Genomic DNA, 17,258 nt, shown 5'->3' with positions numbered 1-17,258 from the left:
CCCCATTTCCATATTTCTTTTCAGGCACAGACGCACAGAACTTTGAGCACTGCTAAACGGAAATAAATGTTCAGAGCTGCCTCGTGATTTATATTCATTGAAACTGAACTGAATTCAGTGTGGGTACATGCACATAAACAGGCTGAATGGGGTTGTCTATCACACGAACAAAGGCGCAATGGAGGGGTGACATCATGGTGTGCTTGTGTGTGTCTGAACTGTTCAAACAGACCCATCTGAACAGGATATTTGTAAATATGTGTGTGTGTGTGTGTGTGTGTGTGTGTGTGTGTGTGTGTGTGTGTGTGTGTGTGTGTGTGTGTGTGTGTGTGTTGCTTAGAATCTGTGGGGGACAGGAAACCCAGCCAGTTGGCAAACATCACTCTGAAAGGACCAGGGGGAGGCGAATGGTGATGGCCGGTGCAGGGTTTGCTGGATCAGAACACACACGCGCACAACTCTTGTCAAGTTGTCACTTGCATTTTTAAGACTCATCTAAGACACATGCTTGTTTCAGTATATTGTACATTTCATCTCCAAATAGTCTGTCAGATAAATCTGTTATTACCTAAAATGTTCTGTTTCTAAAATGAAGTAAAACCAGAGAATTTGTAAACTATGAAGGCTGTGCTGTATATGATTTGAAACAATACAGGTTAAATTTGGATTTCTTTGAGGAGTTTGAATGTTTTTCTGCAGCTTTCCCTTAACAAAATGAGCAAAACTCCTCAATTCAACAATAGTGTCTGAACTTAAGCACCAACACAAGAGCTTTGTTTCATTAAGGGTACGTGTTTGAAAGACCACCAAAAACCTAAACTCAAATATCCCATCGTTTATTTTCTAACTGCTCCAATTCCTCATTCATCTTGCAGTCTTGATTTTTATACAACATTACTGCTCAGTGGCTAACTTGGAAGTCCGCATGAAAACACATAATTATGGCCTTAAAAAAAAGAGAAAACTAAACAAAAACAAAGCATTTTCTATGGCAAAAATCCCAGACTCAGATTGCCACCGAAACCTAATCAGCTGTTTCTTGGCAGACTCTAAACAAAATACATCTGCTGCTTTTGGAGCAACCTTGCTAACAACCTGACAAACAGAGACAGGGGAAAACACAACTTCCTTCTGGGATCACCGGCACAAGCAGAGTGAGTAGAGGCATTGGCTTTCAGAGTTGAAAGCATCCGTAAAGCAAACGAGCTGTGAGGTGCAGAGAGATTGAGAGTGACCGCAACCGGTTCAGCTCATCCACACAGCCACAGGGGAAATTCCCACACACATGAATGCAAGAAAAAAAAACCCAAAAAGGAAATAAAGATAACATATGTAATCTGCAATGGCCTCAACACTCTCAACAAATCATAGCTGTCAGTGCTAAAAGGACAAACTTTCTACTTTCTTTTATGCGTTTGTGCGCGCACACAAAGACAAGAACACACATAGGTATCTACCTGCTCAGGGTGCCTGGGTTGCTGTGGGAAGCAGAGCGCTGCGGGAAAATGCCGAGCTGGACAGAGAGCTTCATGACTCCATGCCGCTGAGAGAGCTCACGCAGCCAAATATCTGTCCCACTCCCTCTCTGTCTGTCGCTCTCTCACTCTGAGCTTCCTCAATGTCTCTCGCTCCCTCTCTTGCCCTGGCAAAGTTCCTAGATTGAGCTCCTTTGTCACTCGTTGCGCTGATGCTTCACCCCTCGGGCACTCTTCGTCTCTCTCTGGACTAACAGAGAGAGAAACCTGTAAGGAGGGGGGGGAGAAGGGCCTGCCCTACTGCTGGTAACATGAGCTTCCCCTGGGACTTTTAACCACTTCACTGCTGCAGCCGCACCACTAAAGAGTGCACACTGAAACACACCCCAAGCCCTAAATAAGCCACTTCAGCCTGATGAGAATCAAGAGGCAACAAAAGTCAAAGCTGCATGATCACAGACAAAGTCTCTAAAAACTAAAGGACAATCCACATCCCACTGCTGCTTTTTAGTGTCTTTCCCAGCCATGGCTTATGCCTGTGTGTGTGTGTGTGTTTGTAAGACTGCAATTTCCCAGACAGATCCACCCTGACCAGCTGACAAGCCAGTGCTAATTAGAGATCAGGCCAAGCGGCGTGGCTCAGCCCACAGCCTCCCGCTGGCAAAGCAACCTGCCAGTTAACAACCACTGAGCCCTTTACAGCCAATCACAGGAGACAGAGACAGGGGGAACCGGTGCCAAACACAGGCCAATGAGGTCAGCATTTAATAGATCATCACACTGAGGGTATGATGTGATGTACTCCTAACTCTTCCAGTTTACCCAAATCACAAAATTATACATTTTCTCCTCTTAACCTTTTACAGGATCAAGTCATGTAGAAAATTTCGGGATTTTTAGATTTCTTCCTCTAATATAATATAACAGAAGCAAGCGGGATAGGCTATGGAAATGAATTGAAAAGTGACTCTTACATGCAGTGGAGTTTGCAGTTAAACTGTGTGTGCAAGTTTGTCATTCATCGGGATGACATGCGGCTACACTGTGTCACTCTACAAACCAGTCAAACAGGACAGAATTGAAGAAAGAAAGTGACCTAAATCAGGAGAGAGCGAGAACCCTCGTCTCGAACCAGGTCCCTTTAGAAAGCTTTAGCTTTTCCAAAGGGGTCAGAGTTCAGAGGTCAAACCTCCAAAATTCCTTAAAGAGAAAAGCAGAGAGGGGGAGGCAAGAGGACGAATGAAAAAAAAGGGCTCCTGCTCGGGTCAGCCAATAGAAGTGTCTGAAAGTGTCCTGAGAAAAGGGCAGCGGTTGTGTTTGTTTTAACTTTTCTTGTTTGTGTCCCTTGAGGCTGCGGTGGGTTGTTCTGCTGTACTGTACCCCCTCCCCTCCTTCCTGAAAAGCCCAGTCCGACTCTGGCACATGCACACAGGATCTGTGCCGCAGAAATGTACACACAGACGTGCGGCCACAACAGAGCTGTGAAGCAGAAGTAAGGGGATTTCCTGTGTTTGAGGGGTGAATACTGGTCCTCACGTTGCAGCTGTATCACATAACCCCAAACTGCTGCTCTGCTCACTATACAGACAGACAGATGGGAGAGGAAGAGGGAGCGGCTTTAACTGACGGTCTCTCTGACTTCCAGCCCTCAGGGTTTGATGCACGCAGATAAGAGCATGGGCAACTTGACAGGTGAGTCTTGTGGAAGCATCAGGACAGAAGGAGTGTCTACACTTCACCTCCACACAAATCAGTGCCATCATAACCATGAAAAACAATTTATTCCTATCACTAAATGGTACACCATGAAGGATACCAATTTCTCTAAGCTTCTCTGCCTCACAACAGCATTTACACCTGCAGGTGCTCATTGCCTTGAAGCCCAGGAGGAAGTGTTTCCTGTGTTTGAGGTACTTCAAAAAGTATTATTATGGTATAAGAAAAAGTTGCAAGTCTGAAAAAAGACCATAAATTTGAATACACTTAAAGCTTAAAACAAATAAACAAAACAAATGATAGGAGGACTGAGTGCGAACAGTGTGAAGATGAAGGCGGTGGAGAACGGCACATTCTGGGCTGGAGCCCAGGAGCCCTGTGGTACGAAAATGACACAGCTGTCCCTGCAAGACAGGACTGGACTGGACTGGACAGCACACTGAGGAATGTCTCTCTCTCTCGCTCTCTCCATTTTTCTCTCCGTCTCTCTCTTTGGTGTCTAGTCCTATTGTCTTCTGTCCTGGGAAAACATTTGCTATCTATACTCTGAGAATTTATCAAAGCATGTAGATCCCTCTGGCTGCCGCTCTTTCACTTAGCTTCTCTTTGACTGCCCCCTCTCTCTCTTTCTATTTGATGTGTAAACACAGACTCCTTTAGATTCGACAGACTGACCCGGATCCGCGGTAAAAACTCAACAAACTTTTCACACACGTGACACGCATCACTGAACTCACGCACACGACTCCACCATGCTGCATCTGCACAGGCGACAAAAAAAAAATCCTAAATTTAAAAGACTACTGTGACAAACTTGGAATTCCTCATGTCTGCAGGCACGCTGCATAAACACACACCGCACTCAAAACTAACCTACTGTCACCTCAATGCTAGAATGAAGCACAGAGCTGTGACTCCTGCCTGTAGACCAGTGGTTAAGGAAACAGGCTCCCGGGATCGCTGGGATAAATAAAGAAAAGAAAAGAAAAAGAAAAAGAAAAGAAAAGAAAAAGAAAAGGAAAGAAAAGACGGCTACAACATAAAAACAGATTTTTCCTAAGCTGTCCCTTTCTTTAATACTCATCTGGTTTGATATCTTTGAAAGTGTCCCCAGATGACAGATGATAACCCACTTTAAGGAAATAAAACATTTTCAAGAGGCTTCTCTCTTACTCTTGAGCCATTTGTGTTTTTCTCCCACTTTTCTAGTTTTTCAACAGATGCTCTTGGTTGGGTTTCCATCTAAGCTAACGATTAGTCACGCAGTGCAAAACTGTGCAATAAATACAACTGCGGATGTAAAAAAAACCAAAAACCAAAAAAACCGCATTCCTATTTAACATGTATCAGCTGTATATCTATTATTTAAGTATACAACTGGGATAAATCAAGGATAACATTTGGGAATCATGGGACAAAATATGCTGTCTGTTTCAGGTCCGCAGACCTGTCCCAAGAGCTTTTCCTGAGCTCACATGGTGAAACATGGATAATCAGCTTAATACTTTAAAGCTGCAACCTGCATGAACCCCACTCCCTTATTCCCCATCTGAATTCAAGCTAACATGGAAAATATATGACTGAGGGAAGGTATGGAGAGTTAAAACTTACTCTGTGTTGGTGATTCCACAAACCACTCGTTAATGCTCCTTTGATCTGCATTCCCCATCTATTATCACCTCCTGGTCTGGGTCAGATTCCATATTGGACCAGAGACAAGGGACCATCTCTGGCTTCTTTGTTTTCCTTAAACAAAACCACGACTGGACTTGTAGCTTGTTCAGCTGCCTGTGGCAGCAACTTTTATCCCATATAAAGGTTTTTGTTTTGCCCTCTATGGGTCATTAGTAATTTAAAAAAGTGGGTGGAAGGATGGGGAAAGAACGATTGTGGCTGTTAGAGCTGCAATGTTTGACAAAAAGAGAACACTTAAATTTACCTGAGTAGCAGCCCCGCCCTCTTTAGTGTTTGTGAGTGTGCCCAGCGGGTAGGTGTTTGGTGTTCTGCTGATGCAGTATCCATAGCAACAAAAACATCAGTTCTCTTAAGACTCCGTCTCTGTGGGTTTCTTTCTTCTCATATTATGTTGCTCTTCCCCATCGATTGACCCTCAACATTTATCAATTTCACCCCCTAACACAAACTAAAAATTAAGGATGTGAGCTACAATAACTGTCAAGAAGAGGTCTTACTTTTAGGGAAAAAAAACGAACATGCAACTGAACTGACTAAAATAGAGTTTTTTTGTTTTTTTTTTCATGTGGGCGGAAGAGCATCTTATGCCAGCTGCAGCATGTGTGTGGGAGTATCATTAACTTGGAAACACAGTTGACCTCACGTCTTGCATCGAACAGCTTAAAATTCAGACGGCTCCCAGAAGCCCCGCAATGCCTGGCCTGCATGGTTTGAGCAGCCCCTGCGCCCTTGGGATATAGCAGAGCACAGCTTTTAGCATGGCTGTAGCTGGGAGGCAGTTATAGCATTTAGCAATCGAGGGGGAGTCGAAGGCTTTGTGAGAGTCTGGACATTTGGAGAGAAAAATATTTGGCTGCTTATTGTGTGCTATGAGGGAGCGTTTGTAGAAGATAAGGATAGAGCAGACAAAGGAGAGGCTTTTTAACTCACGGGGTGAATGTGTGCAGTTACAGATACCTTTTCATTCTTCTGTTTAATTACAGTCTAGAACCATACAGTAAAAAAATCTCACTGGGGACATTCCTGATTCTTTTCTCCAAGGTTCATGTTCGGCACTTGGAGCACTTTAGCACCACCAATGGGTCAAAGATGTTAACCCTGTAAGGCCTGAAGGAGAAAATTGAAAACCAAAAACCAAAAAGAAAACCTGAAGTGTTTTGTGTGTTGAGAAATTAAATATTAATTTGCATATATGAGTTTTTATTTGAATCATTTCTGCTACATCTGGGTTTTTTGTTCAATTTATTGCTCACAGTATCTTTATCTTAAACAAATAAAACTGTTGCAGAGGTAACAAACATGATAGCTTAACCCTGTAACACCTGGCATTACAGGGTTAAGCTATGCATGAAAATCTTGGACGATCAACAGAAACAAAGAATGAGAAGGAGTTTAAATTATATCCTTAAGATGAAAAAGCTCTAATAACGGTGGAATTGGTGGAATTCCTTGGAACCTTTATATAAGCTTTGCAGCTCAAATTCAGCTCTCAAAGCAGACTGTTTTCACAAAAAACGCATTTTAACTTAATTCCAAACACAACATTTTACATAATGGCACAAAAAAAAAATCATGCAGCATTTTCTCCTTAATCCTGATAATCTATCACTGCTGCAACCTGCACCCGTTTGCCATCATTACCCAAGGCCTTCTGATAATCTAGACTGGAGCCAAGGTCTAACATACACACAAACACACAAAAACTAATGGGTTACTGTTAGTTAAGTCTTGATAAACAGCAGCTGTATTCAGCAGTGACAGGCTGATGACGCCAACAAGCAGGACCAAGCAAGGAAAGTATAGAGTATGACCAGATGCAGCTGTGCCCATGTATGTCTGTTAACATATACTCCTGGTTTCAGGGAACATGGGTCATAAAGGAAAGGTAAAAACTGATCTAGCAATTATTTTAGTCAGAGCTTGGAAACCTTCCACACACATTCACTTAGCTAAGCCCGTGAGAGCAGGTGGAGGTGGGGTTACAGAGGACAGACAGAGATAGACAGGTAAAGCGTGAGACACATGGCATGCCAGCTGTTGGTAGCTGAGGAAAAGAGCTTATGAGGTATAAGTCGAAGCTCTTTCTTCCCCCACCTCAGGCCAACAGGGAACCTACTCAAGTCTAGACAGGAGAGATAAGATATTGGGGCTCGGGGCATGTTCTAAACAACTTCAGCTCTCATGCAGGTGGGACTGAAGCGCAGTGACACAAACTGGAAACCAGCAAATGTGCTTTCAATAAACATAGGCACCAATTTTCTGACAAATAAAATCATCAGAGATTTCTTGAGTATGAAAGTCCATGATACGCACACTTGTTTTCGCATGATAGGGTTGCAGATAAAGTCATTTGAAAACGCATCATACTAATTTAAATATTGAATTAAACAAGACTTTGGAAGCAGCAGCAGTGGTTGCCTCACAGCTGTGCTCAGCAGGCCAACAGGGAACATGCTCAAGCCCAGAGAATTCTCATGTGTTCTCTCCAGTTACTCCAGCTTCCTCCCACACTTTCAAGACAAATATGCTTAACTGCTAAGTTCTTTCTGTCTAACGCTGCAATAGATTGGTGACTTGTCCAGGGTGTGTCCTGCTTCTCACCCTGTGAGAGCTGACATGAGCTTTGGCCCCCCTGGATAAGCAGTTAAGAGCAAATCAGAGGAGCTACCACTGACCAGGTAGCTGCAGGTAGTCCATACTGACAGAAAATAGAACAGCAACATTTAACAACCGGGCTGGGTTACAGATGTTGAGAGACTGCACAATAGCTTAACAAGAGAAGGGATTTTACAGGTTTAGCAAGTTATCACAGTGGACTTGCACAATTCACACTGCAGAGTGATGTTCCAGGAATGTGGGAATTTGCCAATACAGTCCATCACAGTCTATGCTAAAAGTTGAACCAAGGCCTTCCTGTGTTTCTTTGCATTATTGAGCCCTATTGAAGCATTACTGCAATAAATGAGGAGTATTTAGATGTACTTCTAACAATGATCTGAATACCTTGAAAGGCATAAAGGCTTAGTCAAAGGTGGTAAGTTTATTTTAGTTTATTAGGGTAATGCAAAATACTTTACCAAGGAAACAAATCTACAATGAAAGATAACAGACTGAAAAACAGCTTCTGAAACATGAGTGTAATCCTGCTCTTAAGAAGCATCACACAAAGCCTGTAAAACATACACAGAGATTTTAAAAAAAAAACAAGTACTTTCTTTGTTCCTGTTCTTTATGTTACCTCGGGACTACAGTGTCTTTGTCATTGGAATAGTCTGTAATCCAAATTATATTTCATCACAAGACAACCCTGTTTGCTTTTCCCTGTAAGTACTTGTATCTATAACTCATATACACATACTCTCTGAAGTCTTTGGAAGTCTACCAAGTCTCTGATCTTGATTTAAAACCTTTTAGGAAAGGCTCTTATTGAAAGACACTTTGACAATGATGATCTGAGTGATCTGACCCAGCCAAGAAACAGCACTTGTGCTTGTACTTACAAGCAATGTTTTAGTTTTTGACATACTTTGGTCTATTTCAATATAAATTCATTTTTCTCAGCTATCAAACAAATAATATATCAATAAAAATGGAGACTTTATGTATTATCGTGTAGACACCATCAAGACAAATATAGAGCCTATTCGCAGAACCCTAAACCATTAACAGGATTCTGACTCCACATTATACTGATTCGTGTGAAAACTGTCTCAAACTGAGTTATGTGTGGTGCTCCTTTGTTTTTTTTTCTTTTTGTCACGTCCTCATTTGGGATAGAGTAATGATATCTCCAACGCCTGTATGCAGGAATCACAGGGTTAGTCTCTGTAACACTCACTGCTACAGCATTTTCACACCACAAAGACCTCATCCCTTTGTCTGCTCTAACAAAGAGAAGCCAAAGCAGAAGACAGGCCATTATGGATAGCTTCCTCTTTCTCTGGCCACAGAGATAAATGACAGGGATAAGCATGCTCAGACACACACACACACACACTGACACACACACACACTTTCTAGCCTCTATTTTCTTTGTCTATACACTCAGGATAGTAGGCCCCGTTCTCCCATGAGTCATTTTGTTTCCATGTTCTCCTTTGCATACATCTGACAGTTGGTCAAACTAGTTTTTGCACTTCCAACAGCCAGACCACAACTGACGCTCTCATAATTACTTTGCATGGTTTCCCTGTTGTCGAAATATGCTGTTCAATACCGTGTTTTCCAGCATCCTTCACTTCTTATTAGCCCGGCACTGGCCAGATCTGGAGGGTTTTAGCGCAAAAGCTTAGAGACATTTGGAACGCTCTTAACTGTGAACCTCGGGCCTTTGAAGCTTGTGACCTCTTCGTTCTGGGGTCACAAGCATTTTGCCCCGGTGCCACAACAACACTAGGCACCTACCCCCAGCCTGACTTCCTCTGGGAGGCTCGCCGCATTGTAAACCAGAAAATGCATTAAAGGCAACTACAGCCTGGTTGCAACCATACCCAGTAAATTAATATATAGATAAACATACTTTTAAGATCACACGTTCAACTATGACGCTCGCAAATAAACTGTACAAAGCACACGCAGAGACAGTAAGGTGCCGGTTCTCCTCCACCAGCCCCAAATCGCACTGTTAACCCTCCTTTTGTGAATTAAACTGCCTTTATCTTATACATGAGAAAACCAGTCACCCTTCTTTATCCTGCAGCTCCACTAGTTTCTGTTTATTATGCTAATATATTTCATGAGCTGCTTCTTCAGCTCTCTTAATTAATCTCAAAGTAAAAGTGGTAAGCACATTTATCAGGCAATCCTTCAGGGGAGAGGAGGTGTGGTTGCAGTCACCTCATCTCCTCTTGAAAGCCCACCATCTGCATTTTTCTCTAATCTTTTGAACCTAAAAATTAGGCTGGAAACATTAAAGTGCAAAATCAAATGGAAACAAAAGGGAAAACCCCTGACTTATCTTTTTTATTGCTTTTAAGTTTCTTCTCATTGCTGCACTTTAATCAAAACAACTTAGAAGAGGAAAAATAAGAGGTGAGAGGAGAGATGGAGTAAAGAGAGAAGGAGGAGGATGATAGGGAGGGGACAGATGAAAGGTGAGAAGGAGGACAGTTTGTTTTAAGGCCCACCTGAGGGCTGGAGCTGTTTAATGTGAAGGACAGTGTATTTGTGTGTGAGTGTGTGTGTGTGTGTGTGTGTGTGTGTGTACAGAGTACAAGGTAGCAAGGGGGCGAAGGTCAAAAGTCTGGCAGACAGGAAATTAGCCACACCTGAGGATTTATGGACAAAGACTACTTGAAACCCTCTGAGAAACACGTCTGTCCACGCAACACATCCACTTAAGAGTGAAGAGATTAAAAAGGTTTAAAAGCTTTTGTTTTCTACACTTCACCGAAGCACAAATATAGACATTTTCCTATCTAATAAAATATCACAAGTTGACAAAGGGATACATTTGAGAAGGCCAATGCCGCGTCTTAACCTATAGTATAGTCCCCTTTGTCACACACGATTTATCCCTTACTCTCATGACCACCTTCATCCATTCTGCAGTTCATCTTCATAACAAGCCCATTCCCTCCCCCCAACCTATTTCTCTTTCTTTCCACCACCCCCATCACTATCTGGTAACATGGTTTCAGCTCAGCCTTCATTCATTTCCTTCTGTCAACTTGCCAGAAACAAAAATCCTTCTCCAGCTCTGTGACAGGACAAAGACGGCAACGTCTCACCAAATTACTTGCACTGAAACGAGACGCTTCAGAAAGTCCCGCAGATATAAAAATATTCAAGCGATATTCTCATTTTACTACATGTTGTGGCCCACATATCCCAATAACACAGAAACTTGTGTTCAGGATGAGTTTACGTACATCAGCGGTGTGGTGTCCGCAAAGCTCGCTGCTTTATGTCCTGTGTAGTTGAACAAGTATAATCAAGTCCACCCTAAAATGTGCATCGCTCTGTGTGTTTTTATTTATCATTTATATGGTTAAAAGCAGACATTTTCTAGTGGATACTGTAACTGTGCATTTGTTTTTCAGTCGTCCACTGAAATGCATGTGAAGAAGCAGAAACTAGGCCACCTTAACAAATATTTAATCAGAGACTGATTTTTAGGTACGCTTCACGGTTCGAGTGACTTTTTCTACCTGCATGTGTGAACACACCTTGTTTAGCCCATGGTCAAGAAGTTTCGCAATTTCATTCACACGCACTGTTTTTGTGCCATACCTCAGGATGACCTCATTGAATATTTCCCTGTCCCAGAACAACACAATACCTCTACATGCCACCTTCACTTGCAGGATGATAAATTTACATTTTCTACAGTGACAGCAGGAAACAAGCAAAAAGCATTGCAACCAGAGACATGAGCCAACTCACCGGCTAGTTATATTTATGTGTTTTTCATTTGGACAAACACATCAAGCTCAGTACATTCGATAGTAGGTGCATAAAGGCCTCCTGAGAAATGAAGCCTACAGATTGCAAACTCAGTTGAACTGATTACTTGAAGATATTGAGCTGCAACACAGCACCAAAAAAATTCTCCTCAAATGAAACGGTTCCAGTTTAAGAGAAGCAGGTAAGATTTAAAGATATTTCAGACCTACCTGTCAGCATCTCCCTGTCCCGACGACGCGTTTCGATGGAGCGTCTCTCGAACGGCAGCCATGCTGTCGGGAAGGCGGTTAAGGCGCCGAGTGTACAATCCCAAACCTCCATCAGTCATGTAGCTGCAAGAGACAACCAAAACGTATTAGAAATAAGTAACTCTGACATACATAATTAGAGACCTCAAAGAGGATGATTTGAAGTTGCGCCACTTTGTTTGAGATAGTGGGACGAGTTAACAGACACTTGTCTTCTTGCTGGGGCTGCTTTTGTTATAAATGTATTACTGAGGAGGAAGCCACATCCATGTAGTTCTCTGGCTGAGGTGAAGCTCTCATCAGTCAGGCTTAAATGGAGCAAAAACCTCCCACATCAACACTGGAGACAGCAAACTAACTAAGGAGACATTTCTCTCATGTGGCTAGTGCTCAACAACAGTGGCCTTTAAAAGAAAAAATTGCTCAGAACACAGTTTGCTCTTTATGTCTACAGGAAGCACATTGCAATTCATCACCAATACTGAGACCATCAGTGCACCAGACTGGAATATTATGATTGACTGAGTAACTAAGCATTAGAAGAAGCTAAAAATACTTGTACTGTATTTATATGTGCAGGCTAAGTAGGGCATTCACTTCATTTCGTAACGGAAAATTATATTTGAAAGGACTCAATTTATTGCTTGCTGGCCTCGGAGGTTCAGTTAGCAGCAGTTACAGCCTGTGGCTAATGCTGAGGCCATGAGCACTTACATAAACATTCCCATTCAAACTAAAACAACACTAACTAATTCCCCAAATATTTACCTGTGGAGGAGCTTCCTAATGGAACTAAATATTGACTCCTTTAACCCGGGTGTAATTTAATGAGATGTTTGCTGGTTTAACGTTGAAGTTTTGATGATTCTGTGTATGGAGTGATGTGAGTAGAGAAAGAAGCCTAGCAAAAGTGCGACCACTAAAGCAGTTATGCGTTATCTCAAAGTGGATCTCAGTGAGAGGAAACCCTACACGCACAGACAAACGCGCATTTGTACCTAAATGTGTATACAGTATACACACAGTACAGTGTTTCGTACAGACAGAGCTTCTTTGTATAATGTGACTCAAATGGAATCAGCATGAAAGCAGATTCTGTGTGCTGTACCCCAGCAGCATGAAAATGTAACTGTGTCTAAATGTATCTAAGTAACCAAGCTGAAAAGTATCAAATGTTATACTTTCTTAACCAGAAGAGAAAAATATACAAGCTCTGGATATTTTTTTTTTTAGGTTATCTGGTAATAATGTATTATGCATTGACAAGTGATAAAACTAAATATGCACTAATTCAATTTATTTAATACTCAAGGCACTTCATATTGTACATTAATACAGAGAAAACCAACAATCAGACGACCCCGCCTACAAGCAAGAATTTGGTAACAGTGGGAAGGAAAAACTCCTTTTAACAGTAAGAAACCTCTAGAAGAACCAGACCCAGGGAAGGGCAGCCGGCATCTGCAGGCGTTGGTTGGGGGACTAAAATTTTAGCATTTTTTAATCACAGACTTCCAGGGGAAGGATTGCACTGATAAGGACAATGTATCTTTATAGACCAAGTGTTTATCAGTTACTACTTTAATAGCATTTAGTATTTGTCTACAATTTGTTTTTTTTTACTGCAATGTCATATCTTAGTAATGAATCAAATCACACATCATAAATGTTAAGGAAAACTGTTCATGTTTCATGTGTATAAAAGAAAAAAAAAATATTGGCCTATATATCAGATTTTGTAACCATGAAACACTGGTACTGGTAAATCCCGTGCCTTTTGAGCTGTAATGTATTGATATGCAGCAGTAGCCTTTAGGGCTGAGAAATAAAGCTAACTCAGCTAACTCAAGTCCAAAAACTGCATTTCCTTCAAGAGCCACTCTAAGCAGGCCACAAATGTCAATCAGTCCTCAAGGATGCCAATGTCAACATGTCCAGCTAAACAGCATTAAAAGGCTGCCTGGTTAAAAAACAAAAACATACATAAAGTATTCACAGAGAATATACTGGTATTATATTATTGGGTATAAACTGGATTTTTTTTTTAAAGTGTAGGCAACTACATGCTGCATAGCTAGAACACAGCGGCCAAGGTTTGAATCCCACCTGTGGCCCTTTGCTGCATGTCTTCCTCTCTCTTTCCCTCTGATTTCCAGTCCATCTGTACTTACTATCCAATTCACTACTCAGGCTTAAAGTTGGGTGTTCGACTGCTTTAACTGACAGGTGTGCCAAAAGGGAGCTGTTGGCTGCTAGGTCTCACCTCTTCTAATTTCTGTCGGTTTTTAATAACAGCTGACAAATAACATGGTCTGCTGTGTGGAAAAGATTATCCAAGATGTAGAATTGTAGTATTTTCCTAGTCTTTAAATTAGTGTTAATTAGCAGTTGCACCCACACAAATCCTGCTGCTGCTTGGTAACAAGACTTGCTACCCACAATTCATAAATTAGCGCTTCATCCCTTTGTCCAGATGCATTAACCCTGGATAAAAAAAAACAACGACAACATGGTAATGGCCAAAATGCTGATGCTACTGATTTAAAATCAACTGGTGCCTATCAACATTTCTGAGCAATAGATAAATAAAACTGTCAACATTAAACCAAATGACCCATGAACTACTAAATATGAAACAAATTAATGGGATATGTTTAAGAATAAAAAAAAATCATAGAGACAACATAGCACAGATATGATTTGAGTGCAATAGATTTCCATAACAACAAAAGACACAGACACTGAAGGTACTGGGATTCTCTTGCGACAAAGGACCAACTTGGATGGGGGGATTTGCTGCTCTTTATGGGAAGCGTCTGTCATCACAACACAAAGTCACCTTAACGGTGACACACACAATCAAAACTCCTGATTGACAAGTTACTCCTTGACACTAATAACTAACTGAGGGCCTCTCCTCTTGTTTCAGATGCCTGTTAACCTGTAACCTTCTGCAGCAGGAGAAACGTGTCCAAACAAGACACTTTATGGGCTGACACTGAAGAGCCAGGTAAAGTTTACACAGTAAAGCAACTAACAGAAAGAGAGAGTCGTGGGTAAATGACATTGCAGATATATTTGACTCACTAACAATGCATGCACTGTGGTGCAGACAGGAGTTAACTCCCATATTGTCACGCTACGGAAAAAAAAACAAAAAACAAACAGTCAACTTTACAGCTCCTGCTCCACTCTGACGTACCTGTCTGCCTTGAACATGGTTAAACAGTTAGTCCAAAGAAAAATAAACAAGTCCAGGTGTGTGTTGATCTTTGCTGATGAAAATCTCCAAAGAAATGTTAACTGTCTTTTACTGTCTGGCTTTCTTCTGTCTGCTGTTACTAAGTCTGGTCCTGTGCGTGTGTGAGATCTGCTGTGATATCACCAGGTGAAAACCTGTTTGGTGATATCAGAGATCAATGCAAAGCACCCAGCAACTCTCCATGTATATACTAAGGTGCAGCCTGACTGTTTGTAAGTGTGTCCTGCTCTGTGAAAACTCAGTGTTGATATGCAGTCTCGCTCCCCTGCTCCACATGTTTTTCTCTCCTGACTGGAGGTTGGGTCTGTCTGCAAAGGGTGGAGGAGGGAGAGGAGGGAAGAATTGGAGTGGGGGGAGTGGTATATCAGCCACATACCCCTGAGCCATAGAGGTGGGGAGACAGATCCCCACATTTCCATGACCAGAGATAGCGAAAGGAAAAAAAAAAAAAGAAGGGGGTGGGGGTGATTGGTCACTGAAAAACCACAGTAATTAGTAAAAGTGGTGCCCTCAGTCACACTGCCTATCTACTAGGATTTACTGTATGCTAAATAAATTACCTGTTATGTCTCTAGATGTTTCTAAGCAATCAAGAATGTAGATTCCTTAGACATTTCTAGAGCTGCAACTTGTTTTCATTGTTGACTTACCTCTCAACATTATCGCAATATTTTTTCCATAAAATTTAAAACAGCAAGAAAAAAAAATACCTGAGGCTTTGAAAACAGATAAAAGACAAATACAGTTACTGGACCCCAGTAAATATAGTGTGGAGGTTGATGTCTTTTAAATAATTATTTTTTATATTTTGGCTATAAGTTGTTTTACTGTTATGGCTATTTACCATTGATTTCTTTTGACCACCAAGAGAGCCTTTGGCAACAGTGGGAAGGAAGAACTCCCTTTTAACCGGCAGAGACTTCTAGCAGAATTAGGGGCTGCCCCAAATATTTGTATGCTTGTGGGGACTTATTGATATAATAAATTCAAGGTGACTTTCACTGTGCTTACTTAGCAAATGTCCAGATAAGCATTATCTCACCTGCTCTGGCTCACTTCATGTGTTTTGTGTTCATTAGCAGGGACACGTGTTCAGTGAAGGTATCCCTTTCAAAGCAGGAATGTTATTGGTGTCCCAAAAACTAACTGGCCTGCATGTGAGACGTGGACAGCTCTAAAGAGCAGCTGCAGAATATTATACTGGTTCATACTCCCCCAATACTACAAATGTTTAATTAAAAACGCAAGAGAAAATTAAAACATGTTATAAATTATTATATATTGCTATTTAACAGCTATTTTATGCTACTGAATATTGTTACAGGCGTTAAAGAATTAGTTCAAGTAATGTTTCTAACTGTTTTGGTTCCAGAAGTAGAAATTGTATCAGAGTTGTTCATAGCTATGAACATCTCACTTTGTAGAATTAATTAGGGGCAACTTTACAGACAGATCTTTGTGGATTCACTCTTACAGGGACAAACAATATTTTTTCCACCACAAAGGCCACAAATTAAATTCCATAAGCCTTAATGACAATGTGTTGGAAGCCAGGAGCTCAGAGAAATATCAACCCCAAGTGTCTGCGTGCCATAGAGATAAGAGAGGCAAAAAAGCACCTTTTGTAATACGTGTGATTTCAGATTTAATTAACATTTAAGAGGTAACAAAGACTTGAGGTGTGAGAGTTTACGGCTCTAATCCAAGAGCCAGCTCCTCCTCTCTGGGTAAACATACCACTTTTGTGCAGAAGAACCTGTTATTTTGTGGACGCTAACATGCTTGGAATGGAGCTAATCGTTAAATAGCCTGAGGATGTCGAGAATAATGGTTAACCCAAAGGAAGACTGCCCACACACCCACATGGCTGTACCTACACAGTTCCTTTCTTACACACACACACACACACACACACACTCTGCAATCCCCCCCACCCCCTTCGCCCCAACACAAAGAATATAATCTAGTCAGCATGTTCTCATTTGAATAAAAGCTCATTTTGCCAGCCATCCGTCACATCATCCATAGAGTTCAGACAGCTGAGACCAAATACACACCACAAGCCTGTTTCTCACACAGACAAAAAGGCACCATTTAAACATCAAATCCAGCTCAATTTACTCTCTGCATAGTCTGTTTGATCCAATCTAGCTTGCAAATGACAAAAAGGTTTTTTGAAATGATGGATATATGATCATTTACCAGTCTAAATAAAAAAGCACCAGCTTCTAAAACGTGAGGATGATGTTGATTTCCTTTGTTTAAAGACTAAACTGATGAATCAGTTTGTCAAAAAAAAGATTTATATTTATATTTATAATTATAAATGTAAACATGAGGTATATATTTTTTTTGTCTTATTCATAGTTCTTACCGATATAAAGTGTTTTGAATAAGATAATGTCTTGGCTCACATGTACACGTCACTCGTCTGTCCAGGTGTGGCTGCGGCCTGGC

The 17,258-nt window shown here is 41.3% G+C and overlaps 1 protein-coding gene across 1 annotated transcript in view; it reads right to left on the bottom strand.

Annotated features, from left to right (window-relative positions):
- Nucleotides 1-17,258, bottom strand: part of nav2a (neuron navigator 2a) — an 85,402-nt gene that overhangs the window by 26,044 nt on the left and 42,100 nt on the right. The window contains 1 exon segment of the mRNA XM_019346135.2: nucleotides 11,501-11,623. Coding sequence (XP_019201680.1) covers nucleotides 11,501-11,623 — 123 coding nt within the window.

The sequence above is a fragment of the Oreochromis niloticus genome, linkage group LG1, assembly GCF_001858045.2.
Source record: "Oreochromis niloticus isolate F11D_XX linkage group LG1, O_niloticus_UMD_NMBU, whole genome shotgun sequence".
NCBI classification, from domain to species: Eukaryota; Metazoa; Chordata; class Actinopteri; order Cichliformes; family Cichlidae; genus Oreochromis; species Oreochromis niloticus.
Note: the sequence above shows the minus strand (reverse complement) of the source record. Positions and strands in the feature narration are given on the sequence as shown.